This window comes from Volvox carteri (genome assembly GCF_000143455.1).
Source record: "Volvox carteri f. nagariensis unplaced genomic scaffold VOLCAscaffold_18, whole genome shotgun sequence".
NCBI classification, from domain to species: domain Eukaryota; kingdom Viridiplantae; phylum Chlorophyta; class Chlorophyceae; order Chlamydomonadales; family Volvocaceae; genus Volvox; species Volvox carteri.
Genome location: NW_003307561.1, coordinates 735,550 through 757,896, shown reverse-complemented (window position 1 = coordinate 757,896; position 22,347 = coordinate 735,550). Strand labels below are relative to the sequence as shown.

The window sequence follows — 22,347 nt, the reverse complement described above, 5'->3', positions numbered from 1 at the left end:
CTCTTGGGAGAGAATGCTGGGCGGGTTGCACTACTTAAACAGGCAGGTTGTAGGACAGCCCGCCTCGCGTAAACGGAGCAGGTGGGCTACACGGCTCACTTCCCTGTCGTCCACTGGCCCTGCCAATCGGCGGCAACACGTCAGCTGGAGCTCAGGTCTGACCCGGGTCCTTGCATACTGGGGGCCTTATGTCGCTCAGCACACCCCCCTCACGCCAGCTCTGGAAGCACGCTGGTTGACCCACGCGATCCGATGCTCAACACCTTGCCAAACACCGGCTCTCCGCCAAGGCCTCCCGTGCTTCCCAAGCTACCCGCGCTGCCGCCGCCCCGCAAGCCGCCCTTGCCGCCGCCGCCACGGATGCTCCATCCTTGCGAAGCTGACCGAGACACGGACGCCGACCTGGACTTAGGCTCCTGTCCCAGGCCGAGAGCCGCCAGGTGTTCATCATCGTCACTATCGTCGTCAGCACAACCCGTCGCACAAAACAAGTTGGAACCCGGGGAACCTGCCCTGCCGTGCCTTGGGACGGCGGCTCCACCACTGCCTAGGCTGGCCCTGGTGATGGCGCTCACATAGGCAGGAGGTCGTCCCCAAGCTGCTCGTTTCCCCAGTCGTCGGCTTCTTTCCCTCCCAAATGCTCCTTGACCAGCATCTTCTTGCCGCGATTCTGGGTTTGTCGGTAGGTGATGGAGGCCGGGGCAGGGGGTGCTCAAGGAAGGAAGCAAGCATGTTGTGGTCAGACACGAGGACTTGCAAAGGGGCCAACCAAGCTTATTTCCCGGCAAGGTGCTGGAGTCGCAAAACCCAATGCTCACAACAATGCTCAACGGAGCAAAAGAACAGAACCGAATCTATGCGTTGCTGCATAGCACGGGGGGGGAATTCATCAGCAGGATAGCGCGATGGGCCACTAAGCTGCTACCACGTGGGGGAGATGGAGTCCTTGCACCGCAACCAAAAGCAAAATAAAGCACAGAGGAAGAACCCTTTTCCGCGGTGGTGGACATACCTGCGCCGAGACTGCGGACGTGCCGAGGTCGTCGTCCATGCCCATGGGGCTAGCAGATGCAGCGACGGGTGCCGCAGCTGCTGCCATCGTTGCGGCGTCCGGCATCGCAGCCTGTAACGGATAGCGAAACGGCAATGTGTGTCCGTAAGAATACTGGGCTAAACGTGACTTGTATTGAAGGCTTCTGCAGTCCCCTGCTTGATGGCCCATTTGCTGGTATAGCGGCATCGCTGAAATGTTATGCTGTAAGAAGTTCGGAGTCGCCTCTTGGAAGGCATCGCGAGAAGGGACCCCCCTGACATCAGCACTTGGATGCCGGCGCAGTGGTACTCAAAAAAGCACGGCGTCTCCAAACCGCATACCCACACACCTTTTCTGCTTTTTTGAGCTTGGTCATGTACTCCGCCGCCTCTGCACGACGACCCAACTCGCTGCACAGATGCACCAGGTAGCGCAGACACTCGACGTTCTCTGGGTGCGCGGCATGGATCTGCTTGTACTTGGCCAATGCCCCCGGCAGGTTGTTGGTGCGGCGGTAACACGAGGCCACCATCAGGGCCCACTTGACCTCCTGTGGATGGGTACGTGCCGGTGCCGGGCGTTGGGGGCTGGTGAATTTCAGCATTGGTCGGAGGCCGCTCTAGCATGGCAAATGCCAACAGCATATAAGCTCAGGCAGTTTCAGCGCCTCGCAGGCAACGACCCGCTGACCTGCGGTTGAATTTTGGAAGCCAGGTCAAAGAAGGGCATCGCCTTCTCGTACACCTCGCTCTTGACATGGTAGGCCCCCAGCCACGAGATGACGTCCATGTTGACCGGGTAGACACGGTGGGCCTCCTGCGTACGTATATTGCGGAACAGCCGGTGCAGGAAACAGGGAACAAGCGGGGAGACGGAAAGGAAGAAGGTGGTCGACCTGCTGATGAAGTGAAGAGGATCTCAGAATTTCTTCCTCGTCTGAGAAGATCACAGCTACCCTGACGGCCAATAGTAGCAGCTTCGGCCCACGCCAAGTGAGAAAGCACCAGTTAACCAAGCACCAGCACATGTATAGAGGCTTCGGGCCGCCATATCTGTCCCCAGATCATAGCTTGTTGGTATCCAAACGGCCCTCGGCGGGCAGGCCGCCTCTGCGCCGGCTTCGCATTAAGATTGCCCCTTGTGCTTCTACCACTACCGTGCTCAATCCCAAGCGACGTCTGAGCCGCACCTGGTAGTAGTGCAACGCCTTTGCCTCGTCATCGAATCGCGCGTGGATGGCGCCCAATCGAGCCAGTACCCCGGGATCGTTGGGCACTAGGCTTGTCAACATTTCAAACCACTTGACAGCGTTCTTGAAGTCGCCCATCATGTCGTATGTGGTGGCAATTTGGTGGATGACCTGTGGATTGTACAGTGGACCAGGGCGACACCACGATTGAAGCCTTTCCGCCTGTCGCAGCGACATTATAACAGTTCAGGCGCTGCACTCGCGCACTGGCCCCCAACACAACCCCGCACGCAGTCCAACTGACCATCCTCCAGCTCCGTCATACAGCTATTCCCTTTCACTCGTCTCGCATGCCTACAGCTGGTCATGGTTCCGCCGCTCACCTCCACGTTGTCGGGCACCATGTTGTACAACTTTTTAAATGCCGCCAACGCGTACGTCAGCTCATTGAGACGTTGTGACACCAAGCCCAGGTTGAAGATGGCTTCCACGCAGTAGGGGTCGATACCTGCCCCCTCATTGAACAACGAACGCGCTCCTTCTAGGTCCCCGCGCTCGACCAGCACGCAGCCCTTGTTCACGTACGCACGGGCGTTATACCTGCATAACGGGCAGCCAGAAGGCAGAAGGCAAGCCTTATAAACACTCGGCACGCTGGAGGAGGCCCAGCACAAAACACCTAGAACCGGTTCATGGGTGCAGCGGCAGCCAAGTCCCGGCCAGCCGGGCACGTCGCCTCTCGCGCTGAGTCTTTGCAGCACGAAGCTCCTTCCCTGTGTGGTACCTGTCGCTCTTAAGTGCCATCTCAGAGTACTTGTCCGCCTGGTCCGTTTCACCCTCCAGGAAGTACAGGAAAGCCAGGTTTGTGGCGGCGCGAGCCTTAACACGCGGCTCCTTCTTCTCAAACTCCTGCTCAGGAAGTCAGTCGGTCGAAGGGGCAACACAAAAGGTTTGGGATGAGGCCGTTGGTGTGATGGACTGGGGGCCCTCGGGCAGAGAAGTCCATGCTGTGGCTATGGCGACAAGCGTGTGCCGCCCATATCACAACACTTGGTAAGAGAGCCGAGCCAGGGGTTCGAAAATATGACACGCAAAAATAATACAAGGCGACTTGGCTTAAAACCGAAGTGCGTGCCCTATTTTTTTGCTAGGTGTCCCGAACTCAGCAACCCGGATGTGTTGCCAGCTAGCTACAACACACCTTGAAGACGGAGACGGCCTTGTCAAATTGCTTTTGGCCCATGAAGCGCGTGGCTTTGGCCAGCTCCACCTGCAGGGAGAAGAGGGATGTGGAATTCAGGGCGGGGTTCATCAGGCCGCTCCTGCAGCACCAGCGGCACCGATGCCTGTGATCGCACCCGCATCAACATGCCTATGAGGATTCATCCTACCTACCGAAGAGCTTGCAACTTAGCCGCGTCGGCTCGCTTTTGCCGCGCTGACAATACGGGTGTTGTGTGCGACGGACGACACGACGGTGGAACGTGCTCACCACCGTCTACGCAGCTAGACATCTAAAGCGCTTCCGCATTGCGCCCACTTGCAGGGCATTTCCCGCGTGATTCCCGCAACTGGCACTCCTGTCGAGCGTTGACCTTGCATCCAACCCGTCACACAAGTCCCACATCCAACCCGTCACACAAGTCCCACAACCTATTATACCTCGTTGGCCAACTTGGTGTAACCCGCTTCCCGCAGCTGCTCGCAGCACCACTGGAAGCCGCCCTCGAAGCCGTTGGCTCGATCCACCTTCTCACTGATCAGCTGAGCGGCCTTCACGATGAGCCTAACATAGTCATGGGGCGGAGAGGGCCGAATAGGTCATGAAGGGCCAAGCGTGTAAAGGGAACAGCAGCTGAACATCTGATGAAAACCACCGGACGGGAAGCCCTGGAGCTCCTCCTATACGCTCTGCACAGCGAGCAAGAGTGTCGGTATGCCACGACGCCCCAACGCCTGGTTTATTCGAGTGGTTAATAGGGTCATGTAGCAAGCCAAGATGTCTGCTAGCCGGAGGACATCACCCAGCTGCACACCTCGTGATGGCGCTGTTCCGCTTCCGCAGCTCCTCCTTCAGCCCGTCGTCCGCCACCACCGCCTGTAACAAAAGAGTTAGCCCAAGAAAAGGCGGCCAGGGATTAAGGCAGCCGTATGATGATGGGTGGGGCCATGCGCACCATGCACAAAAATAAAGGATACATGGGGCCAGGGCTGTAACGATACGCTTACAGGGTGGGTTAATTACCATGCCGTGGTTCTGGGACGCATGCGCATTACGTCGTTTGGCTGCCGCTCAGGGCTGCCGTGCTGTGCTGCTCTCCCTGTCGTTCAATCGCTCACCCACCTGCATCTCGTCTTCGTCATTGAGCACGTCGTCATCGTCGTCGTCCATCTCCTGGGGTGGGCTCACCTGCGGACATCCCAACGCGGAATGAGGTGCATTAGTAGTAACATCGATGGCCGTTGCACAATATTCGAAAGAAAGCCCAACACCGCCGCGCCTAATGCCGATTGGGGCCGCTTTGCCCGGCGGTACGGACCACTGCCAGGGCGTCACCACCCGCATCCCGACCGACAGACTTAGCAGGTGCAAGTGCGCATTCACAATCTGACCTTGAGAAGCTTCTGGAAGGCGGTCTTCATACCCTCCCGGTCGCTAAGCGCATAATTGCACATGACCAAGTTGTAGCCGGTCTGCGGATTGCAATGAAACAGGGTTAAGGACGGGCTTAAGGACGCAGCAGGCTTAGGGAGATGGGCCGATGCGCTGACTGCGGCCATGGTGCGGGACACTGCTCAGCCAATACCACATCCAGGGCAGAAGCGCCTTCCATCCCTTGCCGATTTGCCCTTCGTCATTATTACAAATCATTATTGCACAGACTCCGGCCACGCTCCTGCGGTTCTTCTGCGGCTGCAGCAACATAGCAAACGCACCCCCCCACGACAAAGCCTAGGCGGCATCCATCTGCAGACGTGCAAATCGATAGCAAGTTCCCTGCCCAAAGAATCCGGCAGCGTAATCGTCCATGTTGGCCTCGCTAACCTTCCAAAACCTTCCCAGTTTTCATCACACGCCCTCTGGTCCACAGTGCCACAACAACCTCGGCACACCTGGTGGTCAGGTACGTTGTCCATGACGGTGGCGAAGGACTGCAGCGCGTCAGGATACTGGCCCAGCTTCACAAAGGCAATGCCAATGTTCCGCATGATCTTGAACCGCACCTGCAAAACGACACGGAATATGAAAACATGAGAACATCTTGGCATCAGCGACTACATCAACGTCCATTGCTGCCGCATGATACCCTCCCCATCTGAGTTCGAGCTACCCAGCCAACTACAACCAAGGCCCAGGCTCTCGAAGCGCATTAGCATGGTGTCATGTTCGAGTGATGATGCTTGGGCTTCGTACCTGCCCCTGGTCCCTGACCTCTGCCATATCCTACTCCCAGTGAACTCCTACACGCTGCACCGCTAGTTGCGGCCACCCACCTCCTTGGCGGTAGCTGCAATCTGGTCCAGAGCCATACGGTACATCTTGATGGCTGTGGGGTACTTCTTCTGCTCCAAGTAAATGTTGCCCATATTGACTCGGAGCCAGCCAGACTGAGGATAGTCCTTGTTGCGCACGATAGCTGTGCCGGGAGGATTACAGTGGGACCGGGCGGTGATGAGGACGGCGCACGGCATGGGCCAGGGCTCTACCAATGTTTGATTTCGAACAAGTTCACCCTCGGAGGCGGGTTGGTGAATGATTTGGTCAAAACTTGGGCTCCTCCACTCCCCGCATACAGTGGGGGTGCATAATCTGCATTCCCAATGCCTCGAAGGAGCATGCGAAGGATGTTTCTGCCTTTGCGACCGGGGCCCACCGCACCTTGATACAGGTTCAGGGCCTCGCTGTAATTTCGGTTCATGTGGTACATGTGCGCCAGGTTGAAGTCGATAGCGTACATGAGTTCCGGGTTAATCTGCGCTGGCAACGTTTGCAGCGGTTAGGACTACCTCGTGACCAACCAGCAATGATAAAACACAATTTGCAACTACAAGATGTTCCAATACATGCGCAGGCGCCAACATGGATGCCAGGGCCCAGGCGCAGGTACACAGAACCAGCGCCGCGCCGGGGCAGCGGTCACCGGCGGATTGCCCGTGCAGCACGTGCCACGGAAGGCCGCCAAGGACATACGCACATGCCCACCGAGGGCGGGGCGCACCCATAGCCCACCTGCTCAGCCATGTTCTGCTGCTGACGAAAGCGGCAGAGCTTGCGCTCGTTCTTCTTGGCTTCCATTGCGTGTTCCAGGGCTGTGCAGGGATGGAAAGGAAGTAGAACAGCAGGATTGACGAGGGTGCAATGGCAGGGAGATTCTAAAGGTTCATCAAGGATCGGCCTAGACGTCCCCGGATAGTTACGCGCTGGAACTCTACGGTCAACTTGCGAAGCGCCAGAAGCTGGCACAAGACTCGCGTCCATTGCTATTGCGCTACTCGCAACATTCCAAGGGACTTGTTGCAGCGCCGCTGGCTGGTGCATTTTCACCAGCCTGAAAGGCACATGCAATCTGGCTAACAGAGCCACGCATAGAGGGAATCCGGTCACAGCTTGTCCGTCCACCTCGTATGCGCCTACCACTTCCCTGTTTGCCACCCCTTCCACCGCCTGCACCTGCTCCCCAACGTGCGCGACGACGCCTCGCTGCGCACGCGCCGGATGTCCTGGTGGTACTCTAGGAGCTCAGGTAGCAGATACGCACGGCTTCGTGACGGCCGTCCCCTTGGGTGCACGGCCGGCACCGGCGGCTATGCCAAGGCCCCAATGACCCGCGCAGCTGAACATAGGTGCGGTATGCACCTATGACGTGTGTTTGCGCTGCCCCGCACCTTCCCAGCCTGGGCGCACATGCCCCGGCACACTTAGTGATCCAGCATGTGGGTGGACGCTGAGTTGCTCACCCGAGTTCATGTCTCCTTTGACGCAGTCCGCCGCACTTTTCTCCAATAACTCATGCACCGTCTTTTCAAGATTCCTGGCCTGCTCCTCCGGCGTCACATCACCCTTGCGCGTCGCCAAAATTGTGGCTCCTCCCGTAGACCCCAACGTTGTCCCCATTGATCTGTTCAGGGGGTCGAACTTCTTGTTGGGTGCAGACGTGAACCCTGCGCCCCTGTTGGATGTCATAGGGCGCGCCATGCTGGGGTCCTGCATCGCTGTGCCTCCACGCATGGCCGTGCCCGGCACGAAGCTCTTCATGGCTGTGCCGGGTGGACCCATCATGGCTGCAGGCGGGGCAGGACCGTTAGCTCAGCGTGGCGCCACCCTGTCCGTTGGAACGCCTGTCACCGTGGTTTATGGTTACCAGACATGCTTACCTGTCCCAGGTGGCGGAGCATCTGAACCAAGCGCTTTAAAAGCAGCGCCTCCGGAGCCCTGTGCGTATTAAGACCTCGTAGAGTCACGACATGCGCATCAAGACGGTTGGAGACGCGGCAGACACCACTTGTGCGTACCGCAAGGGGATTTGACTGTTCATCATATCCTCCATATAAATCATCGTCCTGCGGAACCAAGCATGGCTCTGAGACCCTGCCGGTAAGCCTGCTTACTGCGAGTACCCTTCAACCCACCTCCGCGGTTGCGTAGCTCATGATGTATTATATGCAGAAATGCTATGGACAGATTTGAACTAAAAGGGATAAAAGTCAATTGAAATGACGTAGGTCTACGCAGTTCTAATACTGTGGAACTCAGTACAAACCAATCCGCCACGATACTGCATTTAGTGATAACGAGTCGCGTCTAGGTGGTTAACAAGACCTTAGGCTAGGCAACAACATGCTGCACTAGCCCTGGACGGACCACTGCGTACGGCAAAGCCTAAAGTTTCCTTTCTTCCATGTTTCACCTCTAATCTGTGTAAGGTTGTATCTCTGCAACACACATCTTAACCAAGCTTACACAAGTTATTGTTAGGATTTGCCGCGCCTCTTACATGGTAAAGTCTGTATGAGCATTAGTGTCCTGGTTCTGCTGAATTAGAACCTATAATCCTCTCACGTGTGTTGTGGGGCCCCGCAGTTACAGTCCCGCCGGTTCGGTCGTGCAGAAAGGCACATTAACGGCTCATTTCAGAAGTTTTGGGCCTCGCAGTTTCACAGGTCTTCACTCAGGTGAAAGCAGCTCTGTAACAACCGGCATCCCGCCGAGCCCCTGGTCGTTTGGGTTTAACTACCCCACGCTCTCGGCATAACGGTTGGCCAAGATGGACATTGGCAGCTTTGCCGCCGAGTTTCATGCTTTGGCTGACCTCATTAAGGATCCTGAGGATACGGTGAGATTGTAGGCCTTAAAGGCGGCGTGGCATCTACCTCAGCGTCGCCTGCACATGCAGCTCACCTATGACTCCCTTTTTCCGTGCATACGCGCAGGAGTCCGCACTGCCCCCAGGTTATGTGTCGCGTCCCACGCCTGGCACAATCGGCCCCAAGGAGCTGCTAGATGTTAAGGTGCCTGCGCCGAAAGGTAGATGACTTTCCACATCGAGTCGATCACATCTTCCATGCGCATGTCCAAGTCGAGGTGTACAGTCGCTAGAACCTGATGTTTGATGCGGCAGGCGCTTGCCGCACGGTTATGATATCGCCCCTCGGCCACCTGGAACCCTGATGTTGGGTTTGGGGCTGGTGCGTGGGTAACGATTTCATCCGGCGCATACTACCAGCGTGGTGACGCCAGCATGCCAGTGACAACAGCTGTGTATATTGCAAGCTACCTTGCGCATGTGGAGTTGTCATTGCCACGGCACCTCTCCTCGACACCGTCACCTCCACTGGCATAATGCCTACCTAGGTGTCCGGATGTGTGCTTGGCCATTTACCCGCGGTCGCAGTTAGGCACGATCCCAAGGAGATTTGGCGGGAGGATGAGTTAGAGGATGCCGTGGAGGACGACTACGAGGACGGCCGCCAGGTTCCCAGGTGTAATATGGGCCTGGGTGAGGGACCCCAACCCCTCCGCTCTTCTTCTGCCATATACCACCCGAATGCTGTTTTGCACATTGTTGGAGGAGGAGGAGGAGGAGGAGGAGGAGGAGCCAACGCATACACTGCACACACTCTGCCATCGTGTTCGGTACACGCATTGGATGCTCAAGAGTCGACTGGTTGCAAACGGCTTACTTTGCCTGTAATCACGCCGCAGTGCGGCCGCCGTTGAAGCTTATTAGGTTGCAGCGCGCCGGATTTACTCCCCGCCTTGCCCGCCTGCCCACCTTTCCGTCCTCTGCGCCTGCGGCGTCCGCTCTTTCTCATTCGCCCAGCTACGACTTTTTGTACAAGCAGGCGGTAGACACGGCGGACAACTTCTTGGGAATAAGCGGCAAGGACCCATCATCCACCAGCTGCGAGGATCTGGTAGTGCGCGTGGAGCTACCTGAGGCCTCGGGAGCGGCAGGTAAAAAGGGAGCCTGGGGAGATACCGAATTCGGATAGCGGCTGCTAGGTGTGGGAGGCTAGCTTGGTGATGCTGTGCGAGCGGAACGCCGTCTAACACGATGCATAGTCCGCTATGATTGGGGGACAGCACCGGCATTTCCTGCCTATGCTGTGCTGCGTCTGTATTCAACAGCCAGGAGCCCTGCGACAGCGTTCGTGCTCCATGGTTTTCAGTTGTTGCATGCTCATCTTCTTCCCGCTCTAGACCAGGATGGTCCATATTCATCTTAAGAGTCGCCCAGGAACGTTCTTCCCTGCCTACCCCTCTGGCCCTCCTGCTCTCAGAGCTTGACTTAGAAGTCAAGGATACCTACTTGAAGCTCAGCTCGCCCCATTAGTGAGTGGGAGCTTTGGGGCCCAAGGGTGGTTGCCCTAGGACGCGTGGGTAGGGGTTGCAGCACGCTCAATCTTTATGTCATGTGCACTATGTGACTGCATATGCAAACCTGCTGTAATTGCACTAACTTAGCATTACTAGAGCAAGCAACCTGAGTAATGTAGTCGAGACCTCCATGTCAACCCTATACTGTCCGGACCCTCATCTCCCGGCCTGCATGCTTTGCCCATGCAGCAAGCTCTCTGTACATTTGCCGCACAAAGTGGATGGCCAGCGCGGCAAGGCAAAATGGGACGGGAGCAAAAAGGTGCTATCCGTCACCTTGCGCATAGTGAGAGAAGACCCTTTCTGAACGGGTTTCCTTCATAAATGTGATCCTATTCCATAAATGTTTTAACAATCATGTGGGTTGTCAGCCGTTTCCCGACGATGCTGTGATGGGTTGCCTTCGGGTGATGTCTTGTGGCGGGTGACCGTTAAAACTTTTCTTTAATGGTTCTCCTTCGCTGTGTGACATGAAGCAATTGTAAGGTTTTTTTGTCACTTAGCATGGCTTGTTACAGTGGCGGCCGTGGAAGTCTGATAGTCGTGATTGCTGACGGCACATCTGTCGTACCTCCTGCTGTACAAAACGCGAGACCATGGCTCAGGTTAGCAACTGTGTGGCGTCGGAAACTTTATCACTTGTGACATATTTCAGCACGGGAACTTTCTGATTATTTTATTGCTTAGGGACTCTGTTAAGGAGTTACTGCTCCCCCTGTGCGAAATGGACACGCTTGGAGTTGCAAGGGAGGAAGGCCTCCGCAGGTGTGTAATGTTCACAACTCAGCAAGATTCATTGAGTTGTTGGCACTGAGGTAGTTGCTCGCCTCGAGGTTGCGCAGCCATAAAAATGAAGGCATTTGCTTGCGTAGGGCACTTTCTTTGGCGATCCCTGTTGGCACTCAATTGGGTAGCGTCGGCCTTGAGTCACTTGGTCGCGCAGCAGACGGCACGTTGAAACTGGCGACGTGGTCCGTCACGTCAGCAGTCAGGACTGCCGGTGCCAGCGCCGCTTTTGTGAACGTAAGTAATTTTGAGGGAATGAATAAAATGACCTTTTGGCCCCAAGAGGGTTATCTGCCGGACTTCTGACCTTGCAACCCCTGTCCATGCTCGCAGCGGAACGTGTTGGCACCGTTAAGCAGCTTCGCTTTTGGCAACAGCTTTGCATCGCCTAGCAATGTGCAATTCCGCGCTCAAGCATGCCCTCAGCTGCTGCTCCAGAAAAGCCGGAAGTATCACCCTTCAGAAGTCCGGTGAGTTGCCTGAGGAGGATTAGGTTCCTCACGTGCGCTGCAATTGGCAAGCTAAGCTTCATAACTGATGGCTGACTTCCTCTAGTTGAGCAAATCGTAACCAGGAAGGAATGCTTTGGTCGTTGCAACAGTCAGAGCCGCGAGGACGCTTTGGAAGACGCACCGGAATTTCTTAGTCTAGTCCGTTAGGTGCTGGTTCTTTATTCTTTCTCTTACAGGATTTGTTCTCTTTCTTTTCTGGTACACAACAGGTACCAACGAGTGGCTAACAACCTCCGGTCTGGCAGTGCGAAGTGCTCCATTCGGCGGCAGCCGCAGGCATCATCGCCTTCAGGGTCGACACTCACACCCCAGCAAGCTGATTTGCTCGCCCACCTGGCGGCATCCTGTGCGCTTGCACCCTCCTCGGAGCTTCAGGACGAGGTCATTGGCTTTGGCAAGGACGACTTGGCCGTTGCTCAGTGGACTGTTAATACTCTAGGCCTGCAGAGCTCATTGCTTTGAGCAGGGGGTATTTGCTCGTGACTAGCAGTGGTTGGAAGTTAAAACACGTGCTGTCCCTGTGCGGCAGCATGATATGGTGAGCGGGCCGTTTATCTCGCTGGTCGTGCTCATTGCAGTCGATCCAGTTGCGGAGGGGATCTGGCGTAGGGTCATGTTAGCGTGTCCCTCGACAGAAATTGAGCTGTTTGTATTACTTTTCGCTGCATTGTGGCCACTCACAGAAGATATGGGAAGCTCTGTTGATGCGTCCCTAGACGGGGATTGAGAGGGCAGGGACGTTGCCACGGTGTCCTGCTCTTCCGGCAGTGCATTTCTTTCTTATAAGTGGTCCTCTTTTCGCTGACACAGCAACAGCAAGTGATGTGTTTCCACCTGGGAGAGGGCAACCTGTACGGTGCTACATCCATGTGAGCGCCAATCCTATGCTCCTACACAGGACTTGACGTGTTGGCCTAGGTGGCTTGTTGCGAATTTGTTTTTGCAGTTGTGTTTCTACTTTATACATAATTGGAAATGGCGTGTGAAGGGGGCCCCACAGAATGACGGAGCTAGCGCGTCATTCGCCCACCATGAGCATGTGCGTTGTACACTTTTCCTATATACGTATCACAGGTCGGGCACAGTGTACCCCGGGACTGACGCTAGCGGAAAGACGTTGAAAACAATGCAGGTGCGGTTTTGGATTAAGTTCTGGACATTTCCCTAGCGCGGTGCCTATGGATGAAGGTATGTGTATGCTGGAAAGTGGTGGTTGATCTTGGTCGATGAAGAAAGAGTGTGTGGAGTTGGCTGGGGGACTGGGGTTTCTGTCCCTCGGTCGGCCTTTGGTGTGAGCGTGGCGGTTGGCGAACCGCCACCGGTAGCTGACCAGGAAATAAATGCTTTTGTTAGGGCCGATGATTGTGCTACTCGTAGAAGATATTTTGCGAAAAAGAGCGTATTTATTCTTGCGCATACCATGCAAGTTCGGCAATGTCGGCCCTCGCCAAGGCTTGTTGTGACCGATGGCTAACTTGACTCTGTAAACATCTTGCTAATACATGCGACCTTGGCTCATTCACCGTCCCTGATTTCCTTCGTCACTTCATGTACTTTACGTAGTGCTGCCAGGGCACATGATTTTTTTCGATCGAAGAGTCAGCCGCAACTGCCATAACGTCCAACGGGTCATACGGATGGAATGACCCATGGCCCGTCAAAGCTGCGAACATGTGCATAGCAGTAGTGGTTGAGTCTATAACGTAGGTAAAGGGCAAGTTCTCCTCAGCAAGGGAATGTCTGGAGGCGCAGCATTTCGGCGCCTGCGGCTCTTGCATATCGCAACGTTCGCGACCTGGGCGCTCATATGCGCGCACAGTGCCAGTACCGGTACCACACCTAAACGGTGCCCGCGCCCAGATATCGACTGCTTCAACGCGGGTGCGTCCCTTCCCATCTCCGGCACTCCATTTTGTCGCAACCCCGCACCCTGCTTTCTGACGCCTTGGCCGCCCGACCTCGGACGCCCTCAGCCGCGGCCGCCTCGTGCAGTGGCTCCCAAAAGCAGGATGGCCATTGTTGGCATAGACACATTTGCTCATCATACTTACATCTAGAATGCTCAAATTCACCACTCGCCATTTTTGCCCCCCGCGGCGCGCTCCGCTCGCCGCGCAGCTTTTACCTCCACAGCTAGCTCACCGCTTCACGCGGCGACGGACGCGACAGCAGCGGACAGGAAATTCCTACCACTGTCGTCGAATGCGGCTTCCGACGCAGTTCTCAGCGGCGGCGTGGCTACCCCTACCCCTACCCCTACCACCACTACTGCATGGTCCTGGAAGTCATATCACAGCCACCCGGAGATGCTGGACTTCCTGTCAGAACTGGTCAGCAGCAGCGATGGCGCGTGCAGCCTGGAGTGGCCCTCACCATCCAGGTGATGCGTGTGTATTAAGGATTTTGTGCTTGTGCCGTGTTGGGGTGTAGGTAAATGGCGGGGTCCCCGGGGGTGCTCGCGCTGCGCATTCCCCACACAGTACCCGGGGCTAGTCCTGCGCAGCTGACCGGCTCTGCCGCATGCTCAGCATGACACCTAAGACGGGCTGAGCAAGTCCTTCCTTAGCCGTTCGCTCCAGGCTAGGGAGTTTTAAAGTCGTTTGCGTGTGACTCCCGATCTCCGATTTCCGGCGGCTGGTGACCTCTGGCTGTCCGCACGCCTGTCCTGTCTGGCATGCAGCGTTGAGGGCCGCCGGATTGTGGCTGTGGTTTGGAGCGCTGTGAACGGCAGCAGTGACAGCCCGTCAGGCCTGCCCAAGCCAAGCTTCACGGTGAGCACGGACCGCCGGGCCGTGAGCTCAGGGCACGCTAGGTGCTCGGGGTGGTCGTATGGCATGAAGCGGTGCGTGTGGCTATCGCTTGGGGATGCGCCGCAGGTGCCGTACAAGTGCCCTGATGTGCTTTCGGTGCGGCGCGCATGTCAGCAGTGTGATGGAGTTGGATTACGTGGGAAGGAGCTGCACTTAAGCCGCAACTAGTTCGCACTCAAAAATAGGGCGGCGTTGGATTCGCACCATAAGCACTGCAGCCCGACGGTTGCCGGGGTTCCAATTACCAACGCCGCGGGCGGCCAGTCTTCCCATCAAACCCCACTCAGTCATATCCGCACATATGTCGTTCACGAGTGCAAATGGTTTCGCGTTTCTTGTCCACCGCCATCCCCGAGTGCTTCCCCTCCTGTGCCTCGTTCCCGTGTGGGTATATCCCCGTGGCCCCCGGGGCTCCTCCCAGTGGGTCGGCAACATGCACGGCGACGAGACGGCCAATCGAGAGCTGCTGTTGCGGCTGGCCTGGGGCCTGTGCAGTGGGGAGCTTGCAGCGGCGGATGGGCGGTGGCGGGAGCTGCAGGCGAGCACCCTGGTGCGCATTGTACCCACCATGAACCCCGATGGGTGCGTGGGTGGCTTGACAAGTGGGGGTGGACATGGAGGACAGGTGCTGGGGAGCGACCCGGGGTTAGTCCATCGCGGTGTGCGGTGCGCCATTGGGTATCGTGTTCTCTCCTACAGAACAGGTATGACCACAGTTATCGTACAAGGGATGTCCTAGGGGTTGGTGTCTGGATGGTGTAGCACTGCCGGGGGCGCTGCACGCGTGTGGGCTTCGCTGGCACAGCGCTTCCGAAGCGTGCTTCAATTACTATTATTGGTGTCGATGGCTTGGGCGTGGCTGTTGCCGGCAGGTTTGCAAACCGCCGCCGCTTAAACTCGAACAACGTGGATCTCAACCGAAACTTCTGGACACCTGCGTTTTCGTACGGTACGGTAGCACTCTCAGCGGGTTGGAGGGACTGAGGGACGCAACTACGCAACTCGGCCTTGCAAGGCCAGATCTCCTGAGCCTCGGTAAAAGGGGAATCGGCAACATCATAAACTTAAGGGCTCAGACGCTCGTCGCACCTGTACATTCCAGTGATCATCTCTTGCTCGTCCGCACGTGTCTGGTTCCCGGTCCGCGGCCTGGAAAGCACGGTCCCGGTCCGCCATCACCCGCACACTGCCATCAGTTCTCTGCGATCCTCAGCCTGGCGTCATCAAAGCTAACGCTGCGCAGCAATTGGGAAGCCACTGACCTGCGTCGCGTCGCGGCCTGCCTTGTCAGAACGTTAACCACCTTGCCACCGTTGACTCACATAAACTTCCCGACAAACCGCCCTGGCTGAAGGTCTGTCGTTTCCTTCTCCCGGCCGCGCGGGTCCTCTGCCCTGCAGACCCCCCGCCGCCCAATCTGGCCATGGCAGCGACCTTGCAGGGAGCTCCCAGGTTTCCGGCGGCTGTGTCCTGGACGCTGGTGTGTGCGTGTGTGGGAGGGGGAGTCCCTGGGCTCCGGGGCGGGGCGGATGGAGCTGGGGAGTGAAGAACGTTGAGATGCGGGCGTGGGGGGATGTGAATGAACACCGGGATAAAGCAGTCTAGCAGGTGCGAGAGAGCGGAACTGATTACCGGCCCTGCAGAGGGCCTCTGCACGGGGGACTCGGCTGGAGCCGCGAGCCGGCAGTTGCCTTTCTCAGTCGGAGGAAGACCACCCTCGTCAGATGGTTTCCAGATAGCCACTGCGGATCCCCAGACCCCTGCGCCCGCTTTCTCTCTCCCCAAGCAAGGTGCCATACTCCACGGGCGGCTGCTGTTTACTATGAGCCACCGCCACTCCTCACTTCCGCAGTGTTCTTTACACCCTCATCAGGCCCCCCCCACACACACTGAGGCAGCACGTTCTTAAGTGTGGGTTTGCGGCTTTGCGTAGCTGCCTGGCGTCATGCATTTGTTCTCCAACAGTCGCACGACACGGCTATAGCCCCCGTCTGGGCCGCGGCCTGCAGGTGGGCGGCAGCTTGAACATGCAGCCCGAAGCGAACGCAATATCGTCGTACCTGTCGTACGCGGTGCCGGATTTGTCCGCGAACCTGCACGGCGGCGCGCTGGTGGCAAATTACCCGCTGGACGCGTGTGACAGCCTGGTACGGCGTGTGGCAATACGCGTACTGAAATGGGATATGCCGTGTGGGGGGCCAAGGGTAGGGGGGCTTAGCTCTCGCACCGACACTGGTTGATGCCACGATACATACGCATGCTGCAACTTTGCTTGTTTGCCTGCTCGAGGCATTCTACACGACTGTAGCCTCATTTCAGCTCCCTGCCTCCCCTCATCCGAGTTACCTCCTCCGCTCCGTCCCACTCGTTGATCTGATCTTTCAATTATGCCGTTACCTCACCGCCAAGTTTTGGCCTTGTTAGGGCCTCGCAGCTCTTCAAGAGCTTTGCCTCCCCTCGCCGCGTCCTCTTTCTGAGTAGCCCGGGGCATTTCACCCTGATGCCGCTGACAATCCCCCGGCCCAGCGCTCTTGCCACATCTCAGGGCGCTCGGCGGTCTTGTCCCACGGGCGATGAGCCGCTCCCGGAGCTGCTGGCCTCGGCCTATGCGGCTGCGCATCCGAGCATGGCGCTGGGCAACGCGACCCCCTTCGTCAGCGGCACTGTGCAGGGGGCCGCCTGGTACCCGGTGCTTGGCTCCTTGCAGGTGAGTGGGATGCGCCAGGTAGCGCGTAAGGCTGCTCGACAACGAGGCGCGCACGGGAATCAGCGGCACGACAAGTTCTTGGCTAACGATGGAGACGGATACATAGCAGGCATATACCGGATACATAATCCGGTTAGTGTTGCTTCCATGCCATGTTGCTGTACAGTTTACAAGTTCAACGTGTACGTGCTGTACAGGATTGGGTGTACCACGTCCTGGGCCGGCTTCACATCACGCTGGAGCTGCACCCTGTGAAGAACCCGCCAGCCGCCAGCCTGCCACCATTATGGGAAGCGAATCGGCGGGCCATGCTGCGGCTGATGGAGCTGGCGCGCATGGGCTTGCGTGCGCGCGTCGTGGACGCCGTAACGCGCGGTCCACTCGCCGCCAACGTGAGTGTCGCGAGCCCAGCTGGCGTACGCGGCACCACTGCAGACGCAGAGCGAGGCGGCTACTTCTTCAAACCTATGGCGCCAGGGGTGAAGTATGAATTCGTTGTACAGCCATACGACCCGAGCAACCCAAACCTGTCGTATGACGAGATCAGTTTTAGTGTGGCGCTGTCGGTGAGACGCGAGGTAGTAATTTCTGGGGCGTACCGCATGCGAGAGCTGACGGTGGAACGAGTGCTCATGGCATTTCGGAGCAACGCGACAGCGTCGGTTAGGAAGTAGGGGCGAGATGGGGGCCAAGGGCCCTGCGAAGGCCCTGTGAACGCATGATGCGCGGCGAAAGAGACGAGCCGGCTACTCGCCCGAATGATAGCGAGAGGTAGGCCGTCTGGTTTACTTGATAGCGGTACAATGGAACTATAACTGCAGCGTCCCTCCCCGTGAAATGAACGAAATGAGCTAGCTGCACGCCGGTCGGTAAACAGTCGTTTGTGGTTAGCAGCCGCAGCGGCTACGATGCTCAGCCCAAGGGTCAGGATGCCGTAGCATGTGGTCGCACAGCTGTACAGCAATCGTAGGCAGAAAACGCACTTCGAGCTCGGTGCGTTTCGTCGAGATGTCGTCCTCTAGGTGGCGCGCGTTGTGCTGCGATGGTAAATAGTGCTGCGGTGTCCTGACAGCTGTGATGTTCAGCACTTGCAAACTGTCAAACCCTCAAGTCAAGATAAACTGGCTTTGATAGCGACCAACCGAGACCGACTGAGCTGCAGGGCCCAGGATGGGTGGGAACAATCCTTCTGCCCGGAACCTTGCCAGATCTCGGTGGTGCGTAAACCTCCCCCCTGCGCTCGGGCGGACACTTTACCGACTAAAGAATCATGCACCGTAGGTGCCCAGTCGGATAACTTTATACGCAAGGCCCTGATTAGCTCATCAGCACACCATAACATATCGCGCAAGCTTGCGTGACACTGCAACAAAGGCATTGCCTGGAGTATACTGCTGCAAGACTGGATTTAAAATCTGTATATGCTAGAAGGATATACAGATGAGATACAACAGGGCGGTTTCAACAATGTCCCCATGCCAGGTAGCAGCCGCCTCGACATTACATTACGGATGCTGCAGCTTTCCGTGTCTAGGGAGTAGATTGCATGTGATTGCCAACGATACGGCAGAGTCATCCGGCCAGCTAGTCACACAATCAACCAGCCAGCACCCAGTGTACCAGGCTTCACCACCCGAACCACTCTTGCATTCAACTACCTTCTTACACTGATCTGGTTCCGTCACCTCAGGGCGGGGATTCACAACCGCCTGCTGCAGCAGACACCATTTTCCGCCGCCCACGTCCACGCCGCTGCTGCTGCTGCTGCGCCTGCTCTATCGCGTGAAGGGGCTCGCATTCCTCCGGGGACGCCGGGGAGGCTTCCAATGCACCGGCCCTGCTGCCCCTGCTGCGACCCGACCCCGGCCGCCGGGCGCCACGAGGCCGCCTTCCTCCTTCGCCAACTGAGCCGGCTGCATCGCCCACTTGTGCGCTCGTCTGCTGCGCCTCCGCTGCCGCCTCTCCCTCTCTGCTCTCCCTATCGCCGTCCCAACCAGTGCCGCTGGCTTTCGTTGAAACCCTCGCCGTCGCATCCAAAATCACGGCTGCCGGGTCGCACGTCCGCCGTCAGCGCCGAGGCGGCGGCGGCGTCCTGTCCTGACTCGCAGCTGCTTCCTGAAGCCTTGCCTCTGTGTCTTTCGGGTGTGCAGACACCTGGCGCTGCTGCACCTCCCCGGGCTGCTGCACCTCCTCGAACTCCAGCGCCGTAAGGACCACTCCGAGGCCCCCCCCAGGGTGCACCACCTGGTAGCACGTGCACCATACGTGAAACGCGCGAGCGCGGAATGGTCAAAAGAGAGCACTAGGGACCTGGCATATACGCAGCAATCCAACGGCGCCTGAAGGCGCAGCGACCCAAAGAACCTTATCACCCATGGCAGCCAGGGAATGAAAGCACCCAGGTCACAAGCCGAAACTGCCAGCTGCAGTTCAACTGCCGCACCGAAACGCCCCTGCAAGCCAGTTTCAGCTTCCTAGTGCAAGGCCGTCGGGGTCCCTGCTTCCCACTCGCTACTGCGGAACTCCTAGACCACACCGCACCGCACCTCTGCCGCCGCCAGCTGCCCCATGAGCTCCCGCCACCGTCGCGGGACGCTCGCCACAGGCGCATAGCCCGGGTGCGACTCCACCACTGCCGCCAGCAACTCCTGCACCACCCATGGCGGCTGGAAGCGAGACGCTAGCGGCACCATCAGCCGTTGCACCATCAGCGGAGGCAACCTCGCCGCCATGTGCTCCAACAGCGCATCATGGTCGTCCATACAGTCTAGCGCCGAAATCACCACCGAGCTGCGTACGGCAAAGTCCACAGAGGCAAAACACCGCGCCGCGAAGGCGTAGGCATCGTCCAGAAGCCGCGCGGCGAGCTGCACCCGGGCCGGCGGCGGTGAAGGCTGCACCTTCGGCCCCGTCGCTGCACCAGCGGCTTCTGCAGCCAGCGCTTCCGCCACCTCAACCTCGCTGGTTAGCAACAGCCGGCGGCTGCTACCGGGCCCACCAGCGGTCACGTGCGCGCGGCCAACCTCCGGCCACAGCTCGAAAAAGAAATCGAACAGGCAGCTGTGCCAATCCGCGTCATACAGCGCCGGGAACAAAACTGCGGCATGCAGACGCCAGTTATTTCGGTCCACCACCTCAGGCAGCTGCTCCCTGGAGGGCAGCGGGAAGGCAGCCGCCATCGCCGCGTCAAGCGCATCACGAAGCGGTTCTTCGTGCAGCACGAGTACCCCCCGCGGCTCCATATTCATGCCCGGCATCATGACCCCTGATCCGGCTGCTGCAGCTCCCATACCATGCCCGCCGTCACCACCGTGCCTCCGCCATGGCCCCTGATCCCGTGACACAACAGTCGAATGCCGACGCCAGGGTTCAAACACGTGCCCCGAAACCAGACCTTCGTTGCGTTGCGCTACACCTGGAACGCCGCTGTTGTCGAAACCAAGGTGTCCAACCCCCGCACTCGCACTTGGTGCGAGTTGTGCTTCCCAAGCAACTGAGCCGCCAGTGCTGCCGTTGCCAGCCGTCCCCGCCAGGCCTGCGCCAGCCACGTGAGTCTCCACCGCCTGCGCCGCTGCCATCCATTCCTTGCTGCGAACACGCTCAGCCCGCGGCGCACGTGTCGAACGCAACACTTCGCCGGTTGCTGGCTGTGCCATCGTTGCATCAGCCCTAACCGCGAATATGAGCCCCAGCGGTGCAGCGCCAGCAAACTCAAGCAAGTTCGCACCAAGCGCAGACCACTCCACCTCTGCCACAAGACCACCGTGTCCGCCCGCATCAGCCCCAACAGTCAGTGAAGATGACGGTGCTTCCGATAGGGCCGCTGCCTGAGGATCCGGCGGCACTGCCAGCTGCCTGGGCCCTCGCCGCTGTCTATTGACCGGCCTTGGCAACAAGGCGGGCTGGGGTGCTCCGGCTGCCAAATGACCCACAAGCTCCGTAGCTGTCGTTGGTGTGACAGCTTGCACTGATGGACGTGCGGAAGAGGGCGCGGTGGAGGGCGCGGTAGGAAAGAAGGGGGAAGGCGTACTACCATGAGAGCTAGACATGTCGGAGGGGGAGGGGGGAGCGGAAGCAGTGGCAGAGGGAGTACGCTGGCCTGCGAGCTGGTCAACCTTGAACCCCGAACCCGCCGGCCCAGGGGCTGGTTGTCTCGTGGGATTTGGTGACAACATCGACGTGGGAGCCCGGGAGCTGATGACTGCACTGGAGGCGCCGATGTCTGCATGACTGACTGTGGGTTTCGCAGAAGAGGACGGGGAGGTTGGCCTTACGTGGTCAGCACTGGATGATGGCGGCCAGAGAGCCTCTGGGTATGGCCCACGCCGCGCGCCCACGAAGCCCTTATGGTCACGCGCGTCAGAAGCAGCGCTAGCGGCAGCGGGTGTCCGCGCCGCTTGGAGTCCATCATGCGGAGCCGCGGCCGTAGGCGAGGGCGCCGCCACCGCCGGCACTCCCTCAATCGCTGCCACTGCCGGGGTCGGCCGGGGAGGCGGCGGTGGTCCGGAAGACGCAGACGGGGACGCGGCCCTTTCCCAGGGCCGCAGTGCGCGGCGTGTCAGGCCGGAGCGGTTGTGCCTGTCGGCGGATAGCAACGCGTCACCAGACCCAGGCCCCACGACCGTGCCAAAGTCCCCAATGGCGGGAAAATCATTCCCAGGAACCCCGGTCGATAGGTCCAGGGGCAATGGCTTCCCTGACAAAATGTCGTCCAGGCTGAGGGCTGGGACCAACGCGCTCAACTGGTCCATGTCGGGTTTCGTTGTAGTGGAGTAGAGTGGCTCCGGCATTGCCCGCCCCGGAGATTTTGGCTTCGGTGCGGACGCTTGCGCCTGCGCTGCGGAGGAGCGGGGAGATGGGCCGTGCATGGGTTTCACCGCGCTTGTTGGAGCCGCCGACGCCGCGGCGGCGATGGCGCTGGATCCGCCCTGCGGATTCTGCGTCCGCTGTGACCGCGACGTAAGCGGGTCCGGTTGCTCCGGGACACGGCGGCGGCTGCTGGGAGGCATAGCGCTCGCTGACTCGACTCCAGCGATTGCGCTAGATCTGCTAGGACTTGACCTTCCCAGTAAGTACGCTCCTAGGAAAGCGCGCCGCGTGTTAGAGGCCAAGTGCCGTCGCCGACACAATTGGCAGCCATGGCCATGGCATGCAGGCAGCCCACTGATACTTCTTTCATGCGCCATAAGCTCGAAAACGTGAATTAGAGCGCAATAGCTACTTTCGCTGTCAAACAGGTGCAAAATCCGTCATCAAGTGTATGACAACTTAAATTACATGCTATGAAACTCTAACGCATGATACGCCATGTGAAAATGGGAGAGGCTATACCAGATGTTTTTTCATAACCCCCTTGACCGTACATGTCGTATTCAGAAGCCTTGTCTTTCTTCGATCATCTCCGCAACTGTTTCCATGCACATCTCCAAGA

The 22,347-nt window shown here is 58.2% G+C and overlaps 4 protein-coding genes across 4 annotated transcripts; 2 read left to right on the top strand and 2 right to left on the bottom strand.

Annotated features, from left to right (window-relative positions):
• Nucleotides 1-571: 571 nt before the first annotated feature.
• Nucleotides 572-7,874, bottom strand: VOLCADRAFT_101916 (uncharacterized protein; the record flags this gene model as incomplete). Its single annotated transcript, XM_002950240.1, has 20 exons — nt 572-670; nt 1,013-1,123; nt 1,383-1,583; nt 1,724-1,849; nt 2,223-2,393; nt 2,606-2,822; nt 3,007-3,131; nt 3,424-3,492; nt 3,885-4,008; nt 4,259-4,320; nt 4,567-4,632; nt 4,836-4,916; nt 5,337-5,447; nt 5,718-5,860; nt 6,103-6,196; nt 6,454-6,533; nt 7,182-7,505; nt 7,599-7,656; nt 7,737-7,784; nt 7,854-7,874. The coding sequence occupies 20 exons, from the start codon at nt 7,872-7,874 to the stop codon at nt 572-574; spliced, it is 2,331 nt and encodes a 776-aa protein (XP_002950286.1).
• A 614-nt stretch (nt 7,875-8,488) lies between these two features.
• VOLCADRAFT_120862 (uncharacterized protein) lies at nt 8,489-12,901 on the top strand (the record flags this gene model as incomplete). The annotated part of the gene is made up of 8 exons (XM_002950370.1): nt 8,489-8,557; nt 8,655-8,748; nt 9,116-9,203; nt 9,545-9,678; nt 10,005-10,056; nt 10,291-10,387; nt 11,221-11,357; nt 11,609-12,901. The coding sequence occupies 8 exons, from the start codon at nt 8,489-8,491 to the stop codon at nt 11,859-11,861; spliced, it is 924 nt and encodes a 307-aa protein (XP_002950416.1). The 3' UTR covers nt 11,862-12,901.
• Nucleotides 12,902-13,135: 234 nt separating this feature from the next.
• Nucleotides 13,136-17,590, top strand: VOLCADRAFT_90763 (uncharacterized protein; the record flags this gene model as incomplete). The annotated part of the gene is made up of 9 exons (XM_002950369.1): nt 13,136-13,280; nt 13,518-13,779; nt 14,080-14,170; nt 14,631-14,791; nt 14,909-14,913; nt 15,610-15,689; nt 16,219-16,356; nt 16,755-16,916; nt 17,114-17,590. The coding sequence occupies 9 exons, from the start codon at nt 13,136-13,138 to the stop codon at nt 17,588-17,590; spliced, it is 1,521 nt and encodes a 506-aa protein (XP_002950415.1).
• Nucleotides 17,591-18,402: 812 nt separating this feature from the next.
• Nucleotides 18,403-21,925, bottom strand: VOLCADRAFT_104673 (uncharacterized protein; the record flags this gene model as incomplete). Its single annotated transcript, XM_002950239.1, has 3 exons — nt 18,403-19,160; nt 19,463-21,748; nt 21,794-21,925. 3 exons carry the CDS (start codon nt 21,923-21,925, stop codon nt 18,984-18,986), a joined length of 2,595 nt encoding a protein of 864 aa, XP_002950285.1. The 3' UTR covers nt 18,403-18,983.
• Nucleotides 21,926-22,347: the final 422 nt, after the last annotated feature.